Raw genomic sequence first — 15,665 nt, 5'->3', positions numbered from 1 at the left:
GATTCACACATCTGGCTTATATCTTAGTTCAAAGTCATATCATTGAAGACTAATCCAATTACATCATATGGTCTTTACCCCACTGTGGGTATGGTTTGATTCTCATGGACTGTGGCTATACATAGATCTGTGCATATAGTCTTGCTGCTGTTGGACGGTTGATATATTTTAGGATGTCAAGATGAGCTAGGGCATTTAAACTGCAGTGTAATTCTGCCAATGCATAGAATGGATGATCTATTATACGTTGTAAACTGGTTTTTCGTCAGTTGTACCATGGATTGCCACTTTCTAAAGTGCATGTCTTTCAAGATGCGTCTTGGTAATGTGTTGTTAAAGTTCCGGTGTCAGTTTAAGTGTGTCATCCTGATGTTAACAGCTGTAAAAGCTTCTGATTGCCTTGTAACATCAACATGGTGTGTGTGGTTAACAACATAGGAGGTTTGGTCATCTTCCGACATTTGCCTTTTCATTAGGTTGACTCTGATTCGCTGTGGTGTTATACTTTCCTTGCTGTCAGTCTTGTGGTTGTGTTCCAGTTTGTTCGTCACTTGTGTTTGTTTCCTGGGGATTGGCTTGGCCTTTTAAAAAAAAAGATTTTCTGCCCAGTCTCCCTTGATGCCACATGTTTTGCAAGTATAAAAAAAGGTCACACTGATTCATTTGTGTGCGACAAATGGTATCTCTCACAGATTTTAGCAGACTATAGTGTTGGCTGCATTTAGAGTAATCATTGTTGTTGTTGTCGTCGTCCTGTAACTCTGTGTCAGGTCTGTAGTCAGTATGCTTCGGGCAGGTACCATGAGTGAATCCATGAGGAAAGGCATCATCACCCTCATCTACAAGTGGAAGGGGGAGAGGGAGGAAATTAGAAATTGGAGACCGATCTCACTGTTAAATGCAGACTACAAAATCTTGTCAAAGGTCATCGCCAACCGGGTCAGGTCTGCTCTGGGATCGGTGATCCACCCGGACCAAAACTGTGCTGTACCGGGCAGGAAGATCTCTGAGAGTCTTGCACTCCTCAGGGATACGATCGCCTACATGCAGGACAGGGGGGTGGACACCTGCCTCATCAGCCTGGACCAGGAGAAAGCCTTTGACAGGATATCGCATACATATATGAGGGATATCCTCTCCAAAATGGGCTTTGGGGAGGGAATCGGAAATTGGATCAGACTGCTCTACACCAACATTGTCAGTGCAGTCTCAATCAATGGGTGGGAATCAGATAGCTTCCCTGTAAGATCTGGAGTCAGGCAGGGATGCCCCCTCTCACCCGCCTTGTTTGTGTGTTGCATAGAGCCATTTACCGAATGCATCAGGAAGGATGCGAGCCTGAGAGGGGTGACTATTCCTGGCAGCGGGGGCCTGCAGGTTAAGGCCTCCCTGTACATGGATGACGTCGCTGTTTTCTGCTCGGATCCACTGTCCGTGCACAGACTCGTGTGCATCTGTGATCAGTTCGAACGGGCCTCGGGGGCCAAGGTAAACCGAGGCAAGAGCGAGGCCATGCTCTTCGGGAACTAGGCCGACCAATCCTCTATCCCCTTCACCGTCAGGACTGACCACCTGAAGGTGCTGGGTATTTGATTCGGGGGGGCTGGGGCGTGCGCCAAGACCTGGGAGGAGCGGATCAAGAAGATGAGACAGAAACTAGGCAGATGGAGGCAACGGTCTCCATCGCGGGAAAAAACCTGGTCATCAGGTGTGAGGTACTCTCAGTATTGCTATATGTGGCACAGGTCTGGCCTATCCCCAGGACCTGTGCCACCGCAGTCACCCGGGCCATCTTCCAATTCATTTGGAGATCAAAGATGGACCGGGTCCGAAGAGACACAATATACAAAGACCGGTGCAATGGGGGAAAAAACACGCCCAATGCCACCCTCACCCTGATGGCCACCTTTGTGTGTGGCTGCATCAAGCTGTGCGTGGATCCCCGGTACGCAAACACCAAGTGTCACTACGTACTGAGGTTCTACCTGTCCCCGGTGTTGCGAAGGATGGGCCTGGCCTCGCTGCCGCGGAACGCTCCGAGTAGTTGGACTGTTCCGTATCACCTGTCCTTCGTGGAGAAATTTATGAGGAAAACCACCTTTGACCACAAGTCTTTGGAAGTGGTCAGCACGTAGTGTCCTTGAGACCCTTCGGGAAAAGGAGAGGGCGGATCCTGTCGAGCGGTTCCCTGAGCAGACTGTCAAAGCCATTTGGCAGAATGCCTCATTGCCAGAACTTTCCAACAAGCACCAAGACATGGCTTGGCTGGTGGTGAGAAGGGCTCTGCCTGTGAGATCCTTCATGCACGCCCGGACTCTCTGCCGCACTGCACGCTGCTCTCGAAGCGGCTGCGGGGGGGACGAGACTGTCACACACCTCCTTCTGGAATGTGCCTATGCAGAGGAAGTCTGGAGAGGAATGCAGTGGTGTTTGTCAAGGTTCGTCGCGAGCAGCCCTGTGACACGGGACTCCGTGCTTTACGACCTGTTCCCCGGACCGCACACCGAGACGAACATCAACTGCGCCTGGAGGATCATCAACTCGGTGAAGAACTCTCTCTGGGCGGTCCGAAACCTGTTGATCTTCCAGCTGAAGGAGTTGACCCCGACTGAGTGTTGCAGACTGGCACATTCCAAGGTCCAGGACTACGTGTTGAGGGACACGCTGAAGCTTGGGGCAACTGCCGCCAAGGCACGGTGGGGAAAGGCCACCATGTAACATCTGCCTGCCTAAGATAAACAGGGGGCCCACGCAGTCATTTGGGCTCTGCTGACGCCTCAGCTAAAAATGTAATCATACCGACCTGTAAATAGGAATGATAACTCTGTTTCGGTACGCACAGAAATGGAATGTTTACATATGTATGGCATGTCCAGTTGTACAGATCATCAAAGTATTTATGAATAAAGTATGTTTTTGAAATAAAAAAAAACTCTGCGTTCAATTTTGATTCCATCCTCAAGTAATGTGCCAATGATTTGGCCTTTTTTTGTTATTCAGAAGATCCTTCCTAAAGGTTTTAACTGTTGTGGGGGTGATGACTAACTGAGTGAGTCTTGATGATAGTCTCTCTTGGAAATAAATCACACTCGTGGCCTTTGCTGTGACATCTTTTGACAAACTGGTCAATAGACTCTTAGAGTTGTTATTTGTATGACATATGCTTGAGTCTTTTAATTTTGAAGTTAATTCTTGAGAACTTTCCAGGTCTTACAGTATTTCTGAAGTTTCAATGCGATCCTCCTTCATCAATGCAAAAGACAAGACTGAAGCTTTCACAGCAATCTTCAGGCAGAAGTGCCTAGTGGGTGCTCAATCTCGGCCTCCTGCAGTAGTCCCCAGCATCCTAGATACCAGTCTTTAGCCAACTGTATTCACTCCATGTGATATCAAGAAACGGTTGGAGCCACTGGATACTGCAAAAGCAATGGGCCCTGACAACATTCCGGCAACAGTACTGAAGATTTGTGCTCCAGAACTTGCTGCTTTCCTAGCCAAGCTGTGTCAGTACAGTTACACCCCCCTCCCATTTATCTCTCAGCCCTCTTCGCCCACAAGCCTCATTCCTAATGAAGGGCTTATGCTCGAAACGCCGATTCTCTTGCTTGTCGGATGCTGCCCGACTGTCTGTGCTTTTCCAGCACCACACTCTTCAATCCTGATCTCCAGCATCTGCAGTCCTACTTTCTCCTTGGTGATTAATGCCCTATCTTTGATCTGAAACAACTGCAGAAGCTGATGCCACTTAATGTTGAGGAACTCTCCTTTTGCCTGAAATCTTTGTTGTCCAAAACTGTTGTCCAGTTGGTCTTCAGTTAGTTTTACAACTATTTGTCACTAGGATATTGTTCTTTCTATAGATTGTCACTGCTACCACTATGATGTGAGTTTACATTTAGCATGGGGTTTTACAGAGTCATCAAAAGTCTAACAGCACGTAAACAGACCCCTCAGTCCAGCAATGCTTTTGTTATCTCCTGTAGCGTAAAAAACTGAATGTTGTAGAGTGATGTTGAAGAATCCAGCAGACATTTATCACAACTAAGAACAAACATAATATTCCCCAGGCACACAGATGTCTGGGCTAATGTTAAACTATTTGGTTACAACTGAGCAGCATCTTTCCAGTAGATTGTCATGCTTCAAGCCAGATAAGGTGGAATATGAGACGTTTATACTCTCAGGTCACGTGCATATGATATAGTGGTGATACCGTGAAGATACTTTGAGGCGTACTGTCTATTAGACACAACACAACAGCTTACTGTGTGCTCCGGTTAAATATAGGCCCTGTTATTCACCGGGAGCTTACAGGCAGAAGGGGAATCTGGAAAGGCTATGGGGTGAAGCTAATGATAAATGTAGTAACAGGCCTTTGCCATTATTTTTTGTTTCTCACATCGTGTCAGTGAAAACAATAGGCTGGCCAGCTGCTGGGAAGGCATGTCAGCAGCAGAGGTTTCAGGTGGAGGGACTGCAAGGCTGGCTGCAGATTGAGGAGTGGTGGGAAAGGCAGTGGAAGAAAGATGGTCAGATATGCTCGGGGGACAGCCAACAGGTCAGAGTGGAAATGTTAGCAGTGATCATGACAGATGCTAGAGGTGTCTCTATTTGACAAATTGGAGGTGAAAGACTGTCCTGAGGTTTGGAAGAGGCACTTCTGCTTTTCCAATCCTGTAAGAAATGCCCTAAAGGCTAGTGGACTCTGAAGAATGCACTGGTGCTTTCACACTGGGTCACCCATTGAGGTGAGATATCTCTGAGCCTCCTCTGCCACTGAGTTGTTTAATTGTCTTCCACCATTCATGATTGAATCTAGTAAGACTGCAGAACTTAGATCTGATTTGTCTGTATGGAATTGCTTAGTTCTATCTCTTGCTGTTCATGTTGTTTGGCATGCAAGTAATCCGGTCTTGTAACTCTTCCAGGTTACCATCTCATTTTAAAGTATATTTGGTCTGCTTCTGGCATGCTCATCTGCACCCTTCTTTAAACCAGTGTTGATCTTCTTGGCTTGATGGTAATAGTAAAGTGGGCAATATGCCAGGCCATGATGTTGCAGATTGTATTGGAGTACATTTTGGTTTGAGTTGCTAGATCTGGTCAAAATCTGTCCAATTTAGTATAATTATAGTGCCACACAACACATTTGAGGATATTTTCAATACAAAGAAAGGACTTTGTCTCCTCAAGGAGGGTGTGGTGGACATTCCTACTGATTTAGACATGGATACTTGCATCTGTGATAGGCAGATTGATGAGGATGAGGTCAAGTATGTTTTCCCTTTTGTTGGTTATCTCACCATCTGCTGCAGACCTAGTCCAGCAGTTATGTCCTTCAGGAGTCAACCAGCTCAATCAGTAGTGTTACTGCACTGAAAACATTGATGTTCACCAGTGATAGTTCATTTTGTGAGCCAACCACACTTAGTGCTTTCTCCAATTGTGTTCAACAGCCAAGAGTGGGAATGTATGTGATAATCAGCAGGAGGTATTTATAGGCGAAAGTGAGGACTGCAGAAGCTGGAGATCGTAGTTAAGGTTTAGAGTGGTGCTGTAAAAGCACAGCAGGTCAGGCAGCATCCGAGGAGCAGGATTATGCCCACATTTAACCTGATGCCATGATACGTCATGGGTTCTAGAGTCAATATGGGAGACTCCCAAAACACCAACTGCTAAAATTTATACCATTCTGCTGGAACGACAATATCTGTAAGGTCTGATTCTGTGAGTATGACTATTTCAGGCTATTTGTTGACTGATCTGTGAGTCTGCTCTCCCAATGTTGTCATTAGCTCCCAGATATTGGTAGGGATGACTTTGCAGTGTTGACAGGGCAGATTTTGCCATTACTTCTGATTACATTCCTTATTTTTGAGACTTTTCAGTGGTTTGATACACCCACCATTATAAAGGGCATTCGAAGTCACCCCCACCCCTGTGGGTCTGGAGTCACAAGCAGGCCTACCAAGGTAAGTATGACAAAATTTCTTCCCTAAAGGGCATAAGTGAACCAGGTAAGTTTTCACAACATTCAACAATGGTTTCATGGTCATCATTAGACTTATCATGCCGGATTTGGTTGAAGCCAAACACCAGCAACTGCCATGATGGGATTCAAAGCCAGTCCCTAGAACATTACGTAGATCTTAATAATATTGCTTTTACCTAGCAACAATATCACTAAGCACCCGCTTCCATAGTAGGGTTAATATATATATAGAGGTGCAGTAAAGAATATGTGGGACTTTGTGGGCACGTGTTATGATCCAAGCTGATATTATTACTGGACAAATCAGATCCCAAACTGAAACCTGGCTTGATAGATCATATTTTGTTTTGTTTTGGTTTCACGTTAAAATGCAATGTTGCAGATCTCACTTCCACAATGAAACATAAGTTCATTAACAAAAGAAATTAAGAATAAGTGTTAGGGGGATATTTGGGTATGGCATGAATTAACATTCATAGAGTCCCTACAGTGTGGAAGCAGGTCATTCGGCCCATCGAGTCCACACTGACCCTAGATGCAGGCACAGTTATAACATTTATAGACATTTGGATAGGTACGTGAACAGGAAACATTTAGAGGGATATAGGCCAAATGCAGGCAAGCAGGGCTATTTTAGTTTGGGAAACTTGGGAACATGAATGAGTTGGACCGAAGGGTCTGTTTCCATGCTGCATGACTCTAAGTAAATCCACATGAGATTCTAACTGGGATTAGTGAGGTAGAGTGTTGCAGTTAACTTGAAAGCTAAATCATATAAATTATTTAAGAGATATTTTTCATTTATTTTTATTCAAGAAAGTGGTCAGGTTAAAAAAAAATTCTCTAAACTGCATGAACACGCTCAGATGCTGATGAGGCAGACAGATTTTCAGTGAAAATGTAAGTTGGCTGAATTGGCATTAACTCCAAGGCCTTGTTTGGAAATCGGTTGTGGGGATGAACCCACACCAAGCCGAGAAAGACAAAGCACTGGGGTTTAGGAAAAGACAAGAATGAAGCACAGGATTTGGAGAGGAGATGGCACTGGGGAAGAGAGGGTCAGGCCGGTGGGGGCGGGGGAAGCAAGTAACTTGTCACTTCTGGAGTGTGTGAAAACCAAGAGATTTGTCTCAAACAGATCATTTCAGAATGCACAATGTACTGTCTACATGACTTACAATATAGATATTTCAGAAGAATCCTTGTGTCAGAGTACTACCTTGGAACCTTTTCTCCCACCATTAGCTCAATAAATGATAATCTACCTGTACCTCAAGGCTCCTGAAATTATTTTGTAAAATAATCTACTCTAACAATTGGCTTCACAAACAGGAAAGTTGTATCAGATCATCAGAAAGGCACTCCAAAGTGATGAGTATATTTTATTTAACACCGGTAGTTAGTGCAGTAAGCCTGGGAACAATCCAGTCGAGTATTGAAAGAATCTGAAGGAGTACATGGGACAGGAGGCGCTGAAGGAATCCTGTGGAGATCAGGCCTGATCTGTGCTGGAGAAGCTGCACTGAGGCAAGCTCACAGGACTAACCATCTGGGACCAAAGTTAGAGTGGATCATATATGCTCTGGGGCTGGGGGCAGGAAATTCGGGAAAACCGCGTGGGTTCAGGCAAGGGAATCTTACTTATATAGGAGCTGTATGGATTTGAGAACCGATCGCACAGAGACAGGCAACAGAATGCCTGGCAAAACAAAAGAAGAAAAGGTTATGGACTGTTGGAGCTATGGCTGACAAGTCCCTGTGTCCTGATAGAACTCATCCTACGGTCTTAGAAGAAATGGGCAGTGAAATAAGTCATTGCTTCAATTCTCTAAAATCCTCTATATTCATGGAAGATTCCATTAGATTGGAAAATAGCGAATATAACTCCTTCATTCAAAAAGGGAAAGGAACAGGATATAGAGAACTTACAGGGTAGTCAGCTTAATATGTATCATTACAGAGGTGTTAGAATCTATTATTAAAGTTGTTATAGCAGGGCACTTTGAGAAGTTCAAGCTAATCAGGCAGATTCATAATGGTTTTGTGAAAGGAAAATCGTGTTTCACCAATCTGTAATCATAGAATCCTTGTACTGTGAAAGCAGGCCTTTCGTCCCATTGATTCAACACTGATCATCTGAAGCACATCCCATCCAGACCATCCCTTACCCTTTGCCTGCATTTCCCATGGCCATCCACCTCTCCTGCACACCTTTGGACTGTGGGAGGAAACCCGAACACCTTGAGGAAACCCATGCAGATACGGCGAGAATGTACAAACTGCACTCAGTTGCCTGAGAGTGGAAGCGAACCCAGGTCCCTCGTGCTGTGAGGCAGCAACGTTACCACTGAGCCACCCCCTACTAATCCTTCTCTTAAGAATGTTTTAAGGAAGTAACATCTGGATAAAGGAGAACTGATGGATATACTGTATTAGATTTATAGAAGGCCTTTGATAAGGGTACCACATCAAAGTTTATTGCGGAAAATAAAATCTGATCATACAGGGGAAACATCTTGGCATGGATAGATGATTAGCTACCTAGATATAGATGGGTCACCTTGTGGTTGGCAAGATGTAACAAAAAATGTATCACAAAAATGTATTAGTGCTGGAGCCTTCTTTTCACAAGTGTCTTTGATCAAAGGATGGAAGGCTTGATCGCTAAATTTACAGATGACATAAAGTTAGTTAGGGAAGTAGATTATGAAGAGGAAATAAGGAGGCCACAAAGAGCTGTAGGTGATTGGGAAAAGTTCTGGCAGATGGAGTGTAATGTGGGAATATCGTGCATTTTGGCAGGAATAATTTTAAAACAAATATCTAAGTGGTGAGGGATTGCCAAATCTGAGATGCAGAGGGATCTGGGTGTCCTATTGTGTCAATCCATAAAACATGAGTATGCAACCAGAGCAAATAATGTGGAAAGCTAGTAGAATTTATTTTTATTACATGGGAAGGAGATTAAGTTTCAGTTGTTGGTGAGACTACATTTGGGTACTGGGTACAGTATATTGGCCCCCTGGGGGTGTCAGCATTTGATTTGAGATTTTCTGATCAAAGGAATTCTGACAAGAGAGGGATGAATGGGTGGGCATGTGGGAAATGGTAAAACCTTGACTGTTAGTTATTAAGAACTACACCTTTATATGCTCATTTAAGGTTTGCTAAAAATAGGAGAAAAAGAGGAAATCCTTCCCCTTAACATTCCATAAGCAACAAAAAAGGAATCAGACTTCTTTCATAATGGGCTGTGGCTCCCTGTAATCTCTCTCTCTCCAGTGCAATTGTGTTCAAAGTTGTGGTTGAAGTTCTTTGTGGTTGAAATGTATCGGAACCTGTTTAGTGGTGGTTTACTCAGTTTAATATCTGTGCTTTGTTATGAGGAAAGTTGAATCAGTTAGACCTGTGTTCACAGGAATTTTGAAGAGGAGATGGTTTGATTGCATCGTACAAGATCCTAGATGGTATTGACAGGTGTGAGAATCTTAAGCTCAGGATCAATGTTTAAAAATAAGGAAGGGGGTCACTCATTTAAAACGGCGATGAAGACAATTTTCTTTCTCAGGGTAGTGAGTCTTTGAAACTTTTTTCTTAAAAAGCAGAGGTTATGACTATTTTAAAGTCATAGTTGGATTCTTAATAAACAAGTGTGTGAAAAGTTATAGGGGGTGGGCTGTGGAGTAATAACTTACCCATGATCTTATTGAATGGTGCAGTAGGTTTGAGTGGCCCTAAGCAGCATGTTTATGTGAATGTTCACAGAGGCCTTCTTTATAATCCTGTCTGCAGCTTCATATCTGCTGTAAACCCGGCCAGAAACTAAGCTTGGAGTTTGTATTGTTCCACTACTCATCCAAACCTTTGTTTTGTGCCTCGATATTATATTATATTTGAAAAAGCTACCAAGCCCTAAAAGATATTAGAAAATCGAGGAGGAGAAATTCTGTTCCAAAACTGCTGCTTGTACAGCCACTGTATCTTTAAGTGCTCCAACATTTCCCAGTGGAGCTGCCAGGTTGCATCTTTACTCTGTCTCCTTCCATAATGGTTTCAAAGTGAGGTCAGGCACTAGGTGGTGGGAGCAGATTGAATTTATTTCAATGTGCTCTCTTCATGTTATAAAGCAGTTTATCCCGAAGGACGTGACCTGCATTCAATGTGCAGACGCCTTAACTCCTTGCAATGTGGATTGCATTCTCGGCCCTTGGCTTTCTCCTTGGTAACCTGTGCTGGACATTGGTATCTGCTATCACCTTCAACATCAGAAAATAAATAAGTGCTTCGATTGATATTTCTCTGTGTGCTGTTTTTTTGCACAGTTCTTGACATATTTGATCCAAATGCTTGTGTGCATCAATTGGTAACCGTTTCACAAACAGAGACGTGCAGGAATTTATCTGAATGCATTAACCAAGGCGCTAGAAACAGTACACAAGGATTTGTAGCTCTTAAAGAAGCAGGTATTTGCATAGTGATTTGTCACTTGGTGAGTTAGTAATGGACTAGCTGTAATTCCAGCCCGGATTTCTAAGCCCTTATCAGGAGAGGAGGGGACATGGCAAAGAATAAGAAGGGGCTTTTTAGAAGTTATATGTTTGCAATACGCAGTGTCTGTTTGCTAATGTGATATATGATTATAATGGTAAATGAATTGACACCAGAGGTCCCCTCTTTAGCTTGATGATCAAAATGATAAATTCTGCCAGGCAGATCGATGGTGAAAATTCCAAAGGTTGTCAGTACCATTACGGGAGCCATTCCTGTCCGAATAACAGTGGCCGGTGGAAAAGAAGTGCATTGTCTAACATTCAAACCCTATTTCTTGGTGAGTATCCAATTCTGTCCTTCTTCTGGACTGTGTGTCCTAGAAAGGAAGCTATCAACCACCGTGATACAGCCATGCTGGCTGCAGGAAGATGGGCACCATTGGTCAAGTGATAACTCTTTGTCATAATTATCCTCTTCTTCATGTGAGAGTTTGCTACACTCCATTTGAAAACAAAACCTTGAACAGAGATCAAAAGTCGAGACGCATTGCTAATCGAAGGAACTCTGACAGGGATAGGATGATTGGGTGTGTATGTGAGAGTAGGTAAAAACCTGCCTGTTAGCTATTAAGAACTAAAGCTTCACATGCTCATTTAAGATATCGCTATGAATTGGAGAAGAAAAGGAAATCCTTCACCTTAATAAGCAAAAAAAAGAATAAAACTTCTTTCATAACAGACCGTGGCTCCCTGTAATCTCTCTCTCTCTGCAATGCAAGTTTCTCTGTGTTTTAAAGTTGTAGTTGGAATTCATTGAAAAGGAGTAAGTGTAATAAAATGTGTATTTGTAGATACATCAGTATCATTTGGGATTTGGATCTTAGAGACAGATGGATTTTAGTCAGTGTTGTGAAGGTTTTTCCTTATGAGGTCTGACAAGCCATTTGAACAGTGACCTGAATATGTATTTCCAAGAAAGCTTGTGACCTCAGTAAAGTGCTCGTCATACACCTATGGTGTTAATGGACAAAATGGTTAAACTGCTGAGTTTATGACAGGCATGGTAAATAATGCAGCACCTCTAGTTTTGTTTTGACCTCAAATTAGAGTCTTCAAATCAGAAAAAAAAATCACCATGGCAGAATTGGTTTTAGTTTGTGAAGCATCCAGGTTGTGAGAGTGTGTAAAGAGTTCGACTATGTGAACTGAAAAGAAGCTTAGGCCATTGGAATTGAAAAAAGGTTCATTCCAACAGAATATGAAAGCAGACTTAAAACTCTCAGCAATATAAAGGAAATAATTGGGAACAGTCAGTTAAATAAGGCATTATAAGAATTGAGATGGGAGTGATATTTCTCTGTGAGTGAATGTCTGTGAAAGAGTAGTGCAGGGAAACCTGTTGAAACTTCTGCTGTTTGTGTTAAGATCTTTGTAACTGTCTCATATGTAGTAAAATATACAGCTTTTGTTTTTTCTTTCTTTTACGTAATAGTCTAATACTCTTCCGTTCAAGAACATTTGCAGCCTCATGTGAATATGCTTTAGTGACTAACCACAACAGTAACCATCTGCAAAAATAAATTTAGGATCTGTCAAGCCAAATTCCATTCCTGAAGCTCCCTTGTCAGTATTGCCATAGCTGAAATCATAATATAAGCCATATCTTCCTCTTGTTCAAATGGGAATTCACAACAATGCATTTGAAGAAAATTTCCGCTGCCCATGCCTCCTGGCCTGTGAAGCAGTCAAGGCATATATATATATATTTTTTTCCTGCTACCTTGTCGCAAGGAACTGTGATTTGAGGGCACCACTCTACATTGAACATGGGGAAACAGGAGACTCTCCCACTCTTACCAGTACCAGGGGTGATTTGGAAAGATTTGAGATTAAAAATCAATCTGCTTGGCTACGTTATGCCCTTGTCTTCTGTAGCTATTAAGTCCTGAAATGGAGATGGAACCTGGAGAATTGAGCTCAGAGGTGGGAACACTGTCCATTGTGCTAGAAGACCATTTGGAGGATTGTACAATTTTAATGGAGGCAGATTGATCACTACGTTAAAGTTTTCAAGGGGAAAATGAGAATATGAGGTGTGATGTTGAGTTAAACTTCTTTATAGAAAGAAAGACTTACCTCTCTGGAACCTTCCACAATCTCCAATTTCCAACAGTTTTATCACCAATCATGTACTTTGCAAGCTTTGTAATGTAAGAAAGCTTGCAGCCAGTTTGTGTGTGGCAGTCTCACAGTCAACAAAAAGCAAATGATCAGATCATTTGTTTTAGGTATTGGACGAGGGGTAAATATTGTTCAGCACACTGGGGGAAAGCTGTCTTGCTTTTCTTGTAAAAGATCACATGGCATTATTTTAAACAAAATGAAGGGGTTAACGGGATCTCTGTTTAATGTCCCATCAGAAAGTGGGCATCTCTGACAGGGCACTGAGTCCTGGCACTAACAATACCAGCCTCTGTGTTTTGGATAAATGATTAGTTGATGCCAATTATGAAAACTGTACAGATGGGTTAAGAGGAGAGTGGTACATGAAGGAGATTTCATTGTGACCTTGTGCTGTTGGGGTTAAACAAAGAAATAAGCTGTTCTTATTTGCTTACTTAGCCTCCCCCAGCATATCACATTGTCTTGCCTCACGATGTTACTGATTTTCATTCCCTTTATATGTTGTTTCTCCATAGGTTGATGAGTTTGTGAAATTCGCTCAAGTGTTTCCTTTAATCGAAGAGGGGATCGAGGTCGATCCCATGAATTACCTAAAGGCAGTGGGCTGGATCGAATTGATTGGAGGTTTTCTCCTGGCGTTTGGGTTGAAGTTCATGCAGGAAGTCAGTGATATTGCCCTTTCAATCGTTATGATGGGTAAGAAATTTCAAAGTCCAGTAAAATGCACTTCAGTCAGACTCACTCGTGATTACCATGGCCCTTGCTGTGAGCACACTGATCAATCAGAAACTCTTGTTATTCCTCCACGTCACTGACAAGTAAGGGTAGTCAAGTGCTGAGGTGCATCTAACTCCACAGGATAAAGTAATCAATGAAGTGAACTGTGAGAATTGAATGAAGAAGCAAGGCTCTTCATCCTCAAATAAAGGTGAGCGATGAGGTCCTAGTAAAATATCAAACAGCACAGCAAATACGACCTCTGTCTCTCCTGACTATCTTTGCAATGTATCAGTGGATGGAATTTCCTCACTCTTGCGTCAGGGGAGATTCAGGTTGGGGGGGGTCCTGGGCAGCAGGAGGTGAGACGTGACGACTAATGTGCCACCCCAACAGCTGAGAAGATCCTCCAACTGACCCACCAATCAGCTCAGAGAATCACAGGTCTCAACACTGGCATCCCAAGTTGCCAGCCAGAGGCCAGCCAGAGGTCTGACTCCAAAGGTCCATCAGTTGAGGCCTAGCCCTTGGCGCATCCAACTGCGAGAAGCCAACTACTTTTTATATCATTCCTTGGGTTGGTGACAAGGGGAGAGATGGGCCTCAGGGAGGTTGGTGACAAGGACAGGAGTTGGTTTTCACAGGCCACCCCCTTGCCATTTATCTGTGCCTCTGATTGCCCGCTTGACCACTTCAGGGCATTAATTGGTGGTGGATCAAGCTGGTCATCCATGTTGAGAGCTAAGCTAATGAAATGTCAAGAACTGGGTGAGTTCCTGTCCAGGGCCAACTTGCCGTAACATTTCACTTGCTTGACAGCTTTGTCACCGGCTCCAGAGAGAGGGAAAAATCACACCCAGTTTGGTTTCTTGTAAACTCCTAAATGAGGTGGAATGGACAGTTTGCGCACTGGGAAACTGGATCTAAAGTGAACCTCTTTCAAGCCAGTAGTTTGGGATGGTGCTGAGCTGGAGTGGAAGGACAGAGAATTAAGTGAACTCATCTACCCTCACTCTATTATCTTCTATTTAATTGTAATTGTAAAAATGTTAGTGGTTTTGATAGCCTGTAACCTGGAAATTGTATACTTGTAACCTCCGATACTGCTAGCTGTATGCTAGTTAAAAATCTCGGTTTCAATTGAACAGAATGAGTGAACTATTCAGTTGAAATCTGCACCAGTTATGTTCTGTATCTTACCCTATTCATTTTCAGCACATCAATGAAATCCACCACTTTCTGACAACTGTTACTGCTGGCCTTTTCCTGTGCTTTATCTCATTCCAAACTCCTGTTGAAGCTCTCAACCATGACACAAATCAGTCTCTCTCATACTCATCGACTTCTCCACTTCATTTCTCATAACCTCTGCTGCAGTCAAGTCCTTGATTTCTCCGATCGACAGAAAGCTGATGAACTGACCCATTCCGAATCGTGCTTTCACCTTGCAGCCATCCAATCAGAAAGAATGTTGCAGTGCCTTTGTTGGTTGGCCTTCAGAGTGTGAACTAGTCAGTCTTGGAGACAGGGCAGGAGGTTCTCTGCAACAAAAGCAAAGTGTAGCTGTAAATCTGAAATTAAAACAGAAATAACAGGGGGCATTTCAAGACAAGGAAGCACATTTTTAAGGTGAGAGGAAACATTTAAAAAAGACACTAGGCAAATTCTTTGCACAGAAAATGGATCGAATGTGGAATGAACTTTGCGAGGATACCGGTACAATTACAATGTTTGAAAGACATTTGATGGATATACGAGTAGGAAAGGTTTGGAGTGATATTAGCCAGGAGCAGGCAGGTGGAGCTAGTTTAATTTGGGATGAAGTTTGGTGTGGACTGGTTGGACTGTTTCCGTGTACTATGAGCAACTTTGGTGGAGGGATGAGTGGAGTTAATGATTCAGGCCAGATGTGTTTGAAGGGCATTGAGAGGAAAGGAGTGGAGCAGTTAGTGAGTAGAGGACTGAGTACAGGTACTGTAGATGAGGATTTCAACAGGAGAGGAAGTGAGTGAGGTGGAGCATCTGGCTATTATAGACAGTTGTCAGGAGGCAGTAGAGTAATGTGTATTAATTGATCCATACAGGTGTGATGCCCATAGACTGGGAACTCTGCTGGAGTTAACTAACCTACTAATGTATGAAATAGGAGCTGAAGTAGACCATTTGGCCTTTCAAGTCCGCTCTGCCTTTTACAAGATCATGACTGATCTTAACTCAGGATATTCTCTGCAATTGGGCACAACAGGAAGCTGAATGTCAGGGCAGTGGTTTTGAAAATGAAC

The 15,665-nt window shown here is 43.2% G+C and overlaps 1 protein-coding gene across 2 annotated transcripts in view; it reads left to right on the top strand.

Moving 5' to 3' along the window:
* Positions 1-15,665, top strand: part of LOC140453640 (transmembrane protein 35B-like) — a 60,687-nt gene that overhangs the window by 18,895 nt on the left and 26,127 nt on the right. For both annotated transcript variants that reach the window (XM_072548504.1, XM_072548505.1), the window contains exon 2: positions 13,182-13,362. In XM_072548504.1, the coding sequence (XP_072404605.1) occupies positions 13,182-13,362 (181 nt within the window). The remainder of the gene's footprint in view (positions 1-13,181; positions 13,363-15,665) is intronic.

Source organism: Chiloscyllium punctatum, chromosome 27 (genome assembly GCF_047496795.1).
Source record: "Chiloscyllium punctatum isolate Juve2018m chromosome 27, sChiPun1.3, whole genome shotgun sequence".
Classification (NCBI taxonomy): Eukaryota; Metazoa; Chordata; class Chondrichthyes; order Orectolobiformes; family Hemiscylliidae; genus Chiloscyllium; species Chiloscyllium punctatum.
Note: the sequence above shows the minus strand (reverse complement) of the source record. Positions and strands in the feature narration are given on the sequence as shown.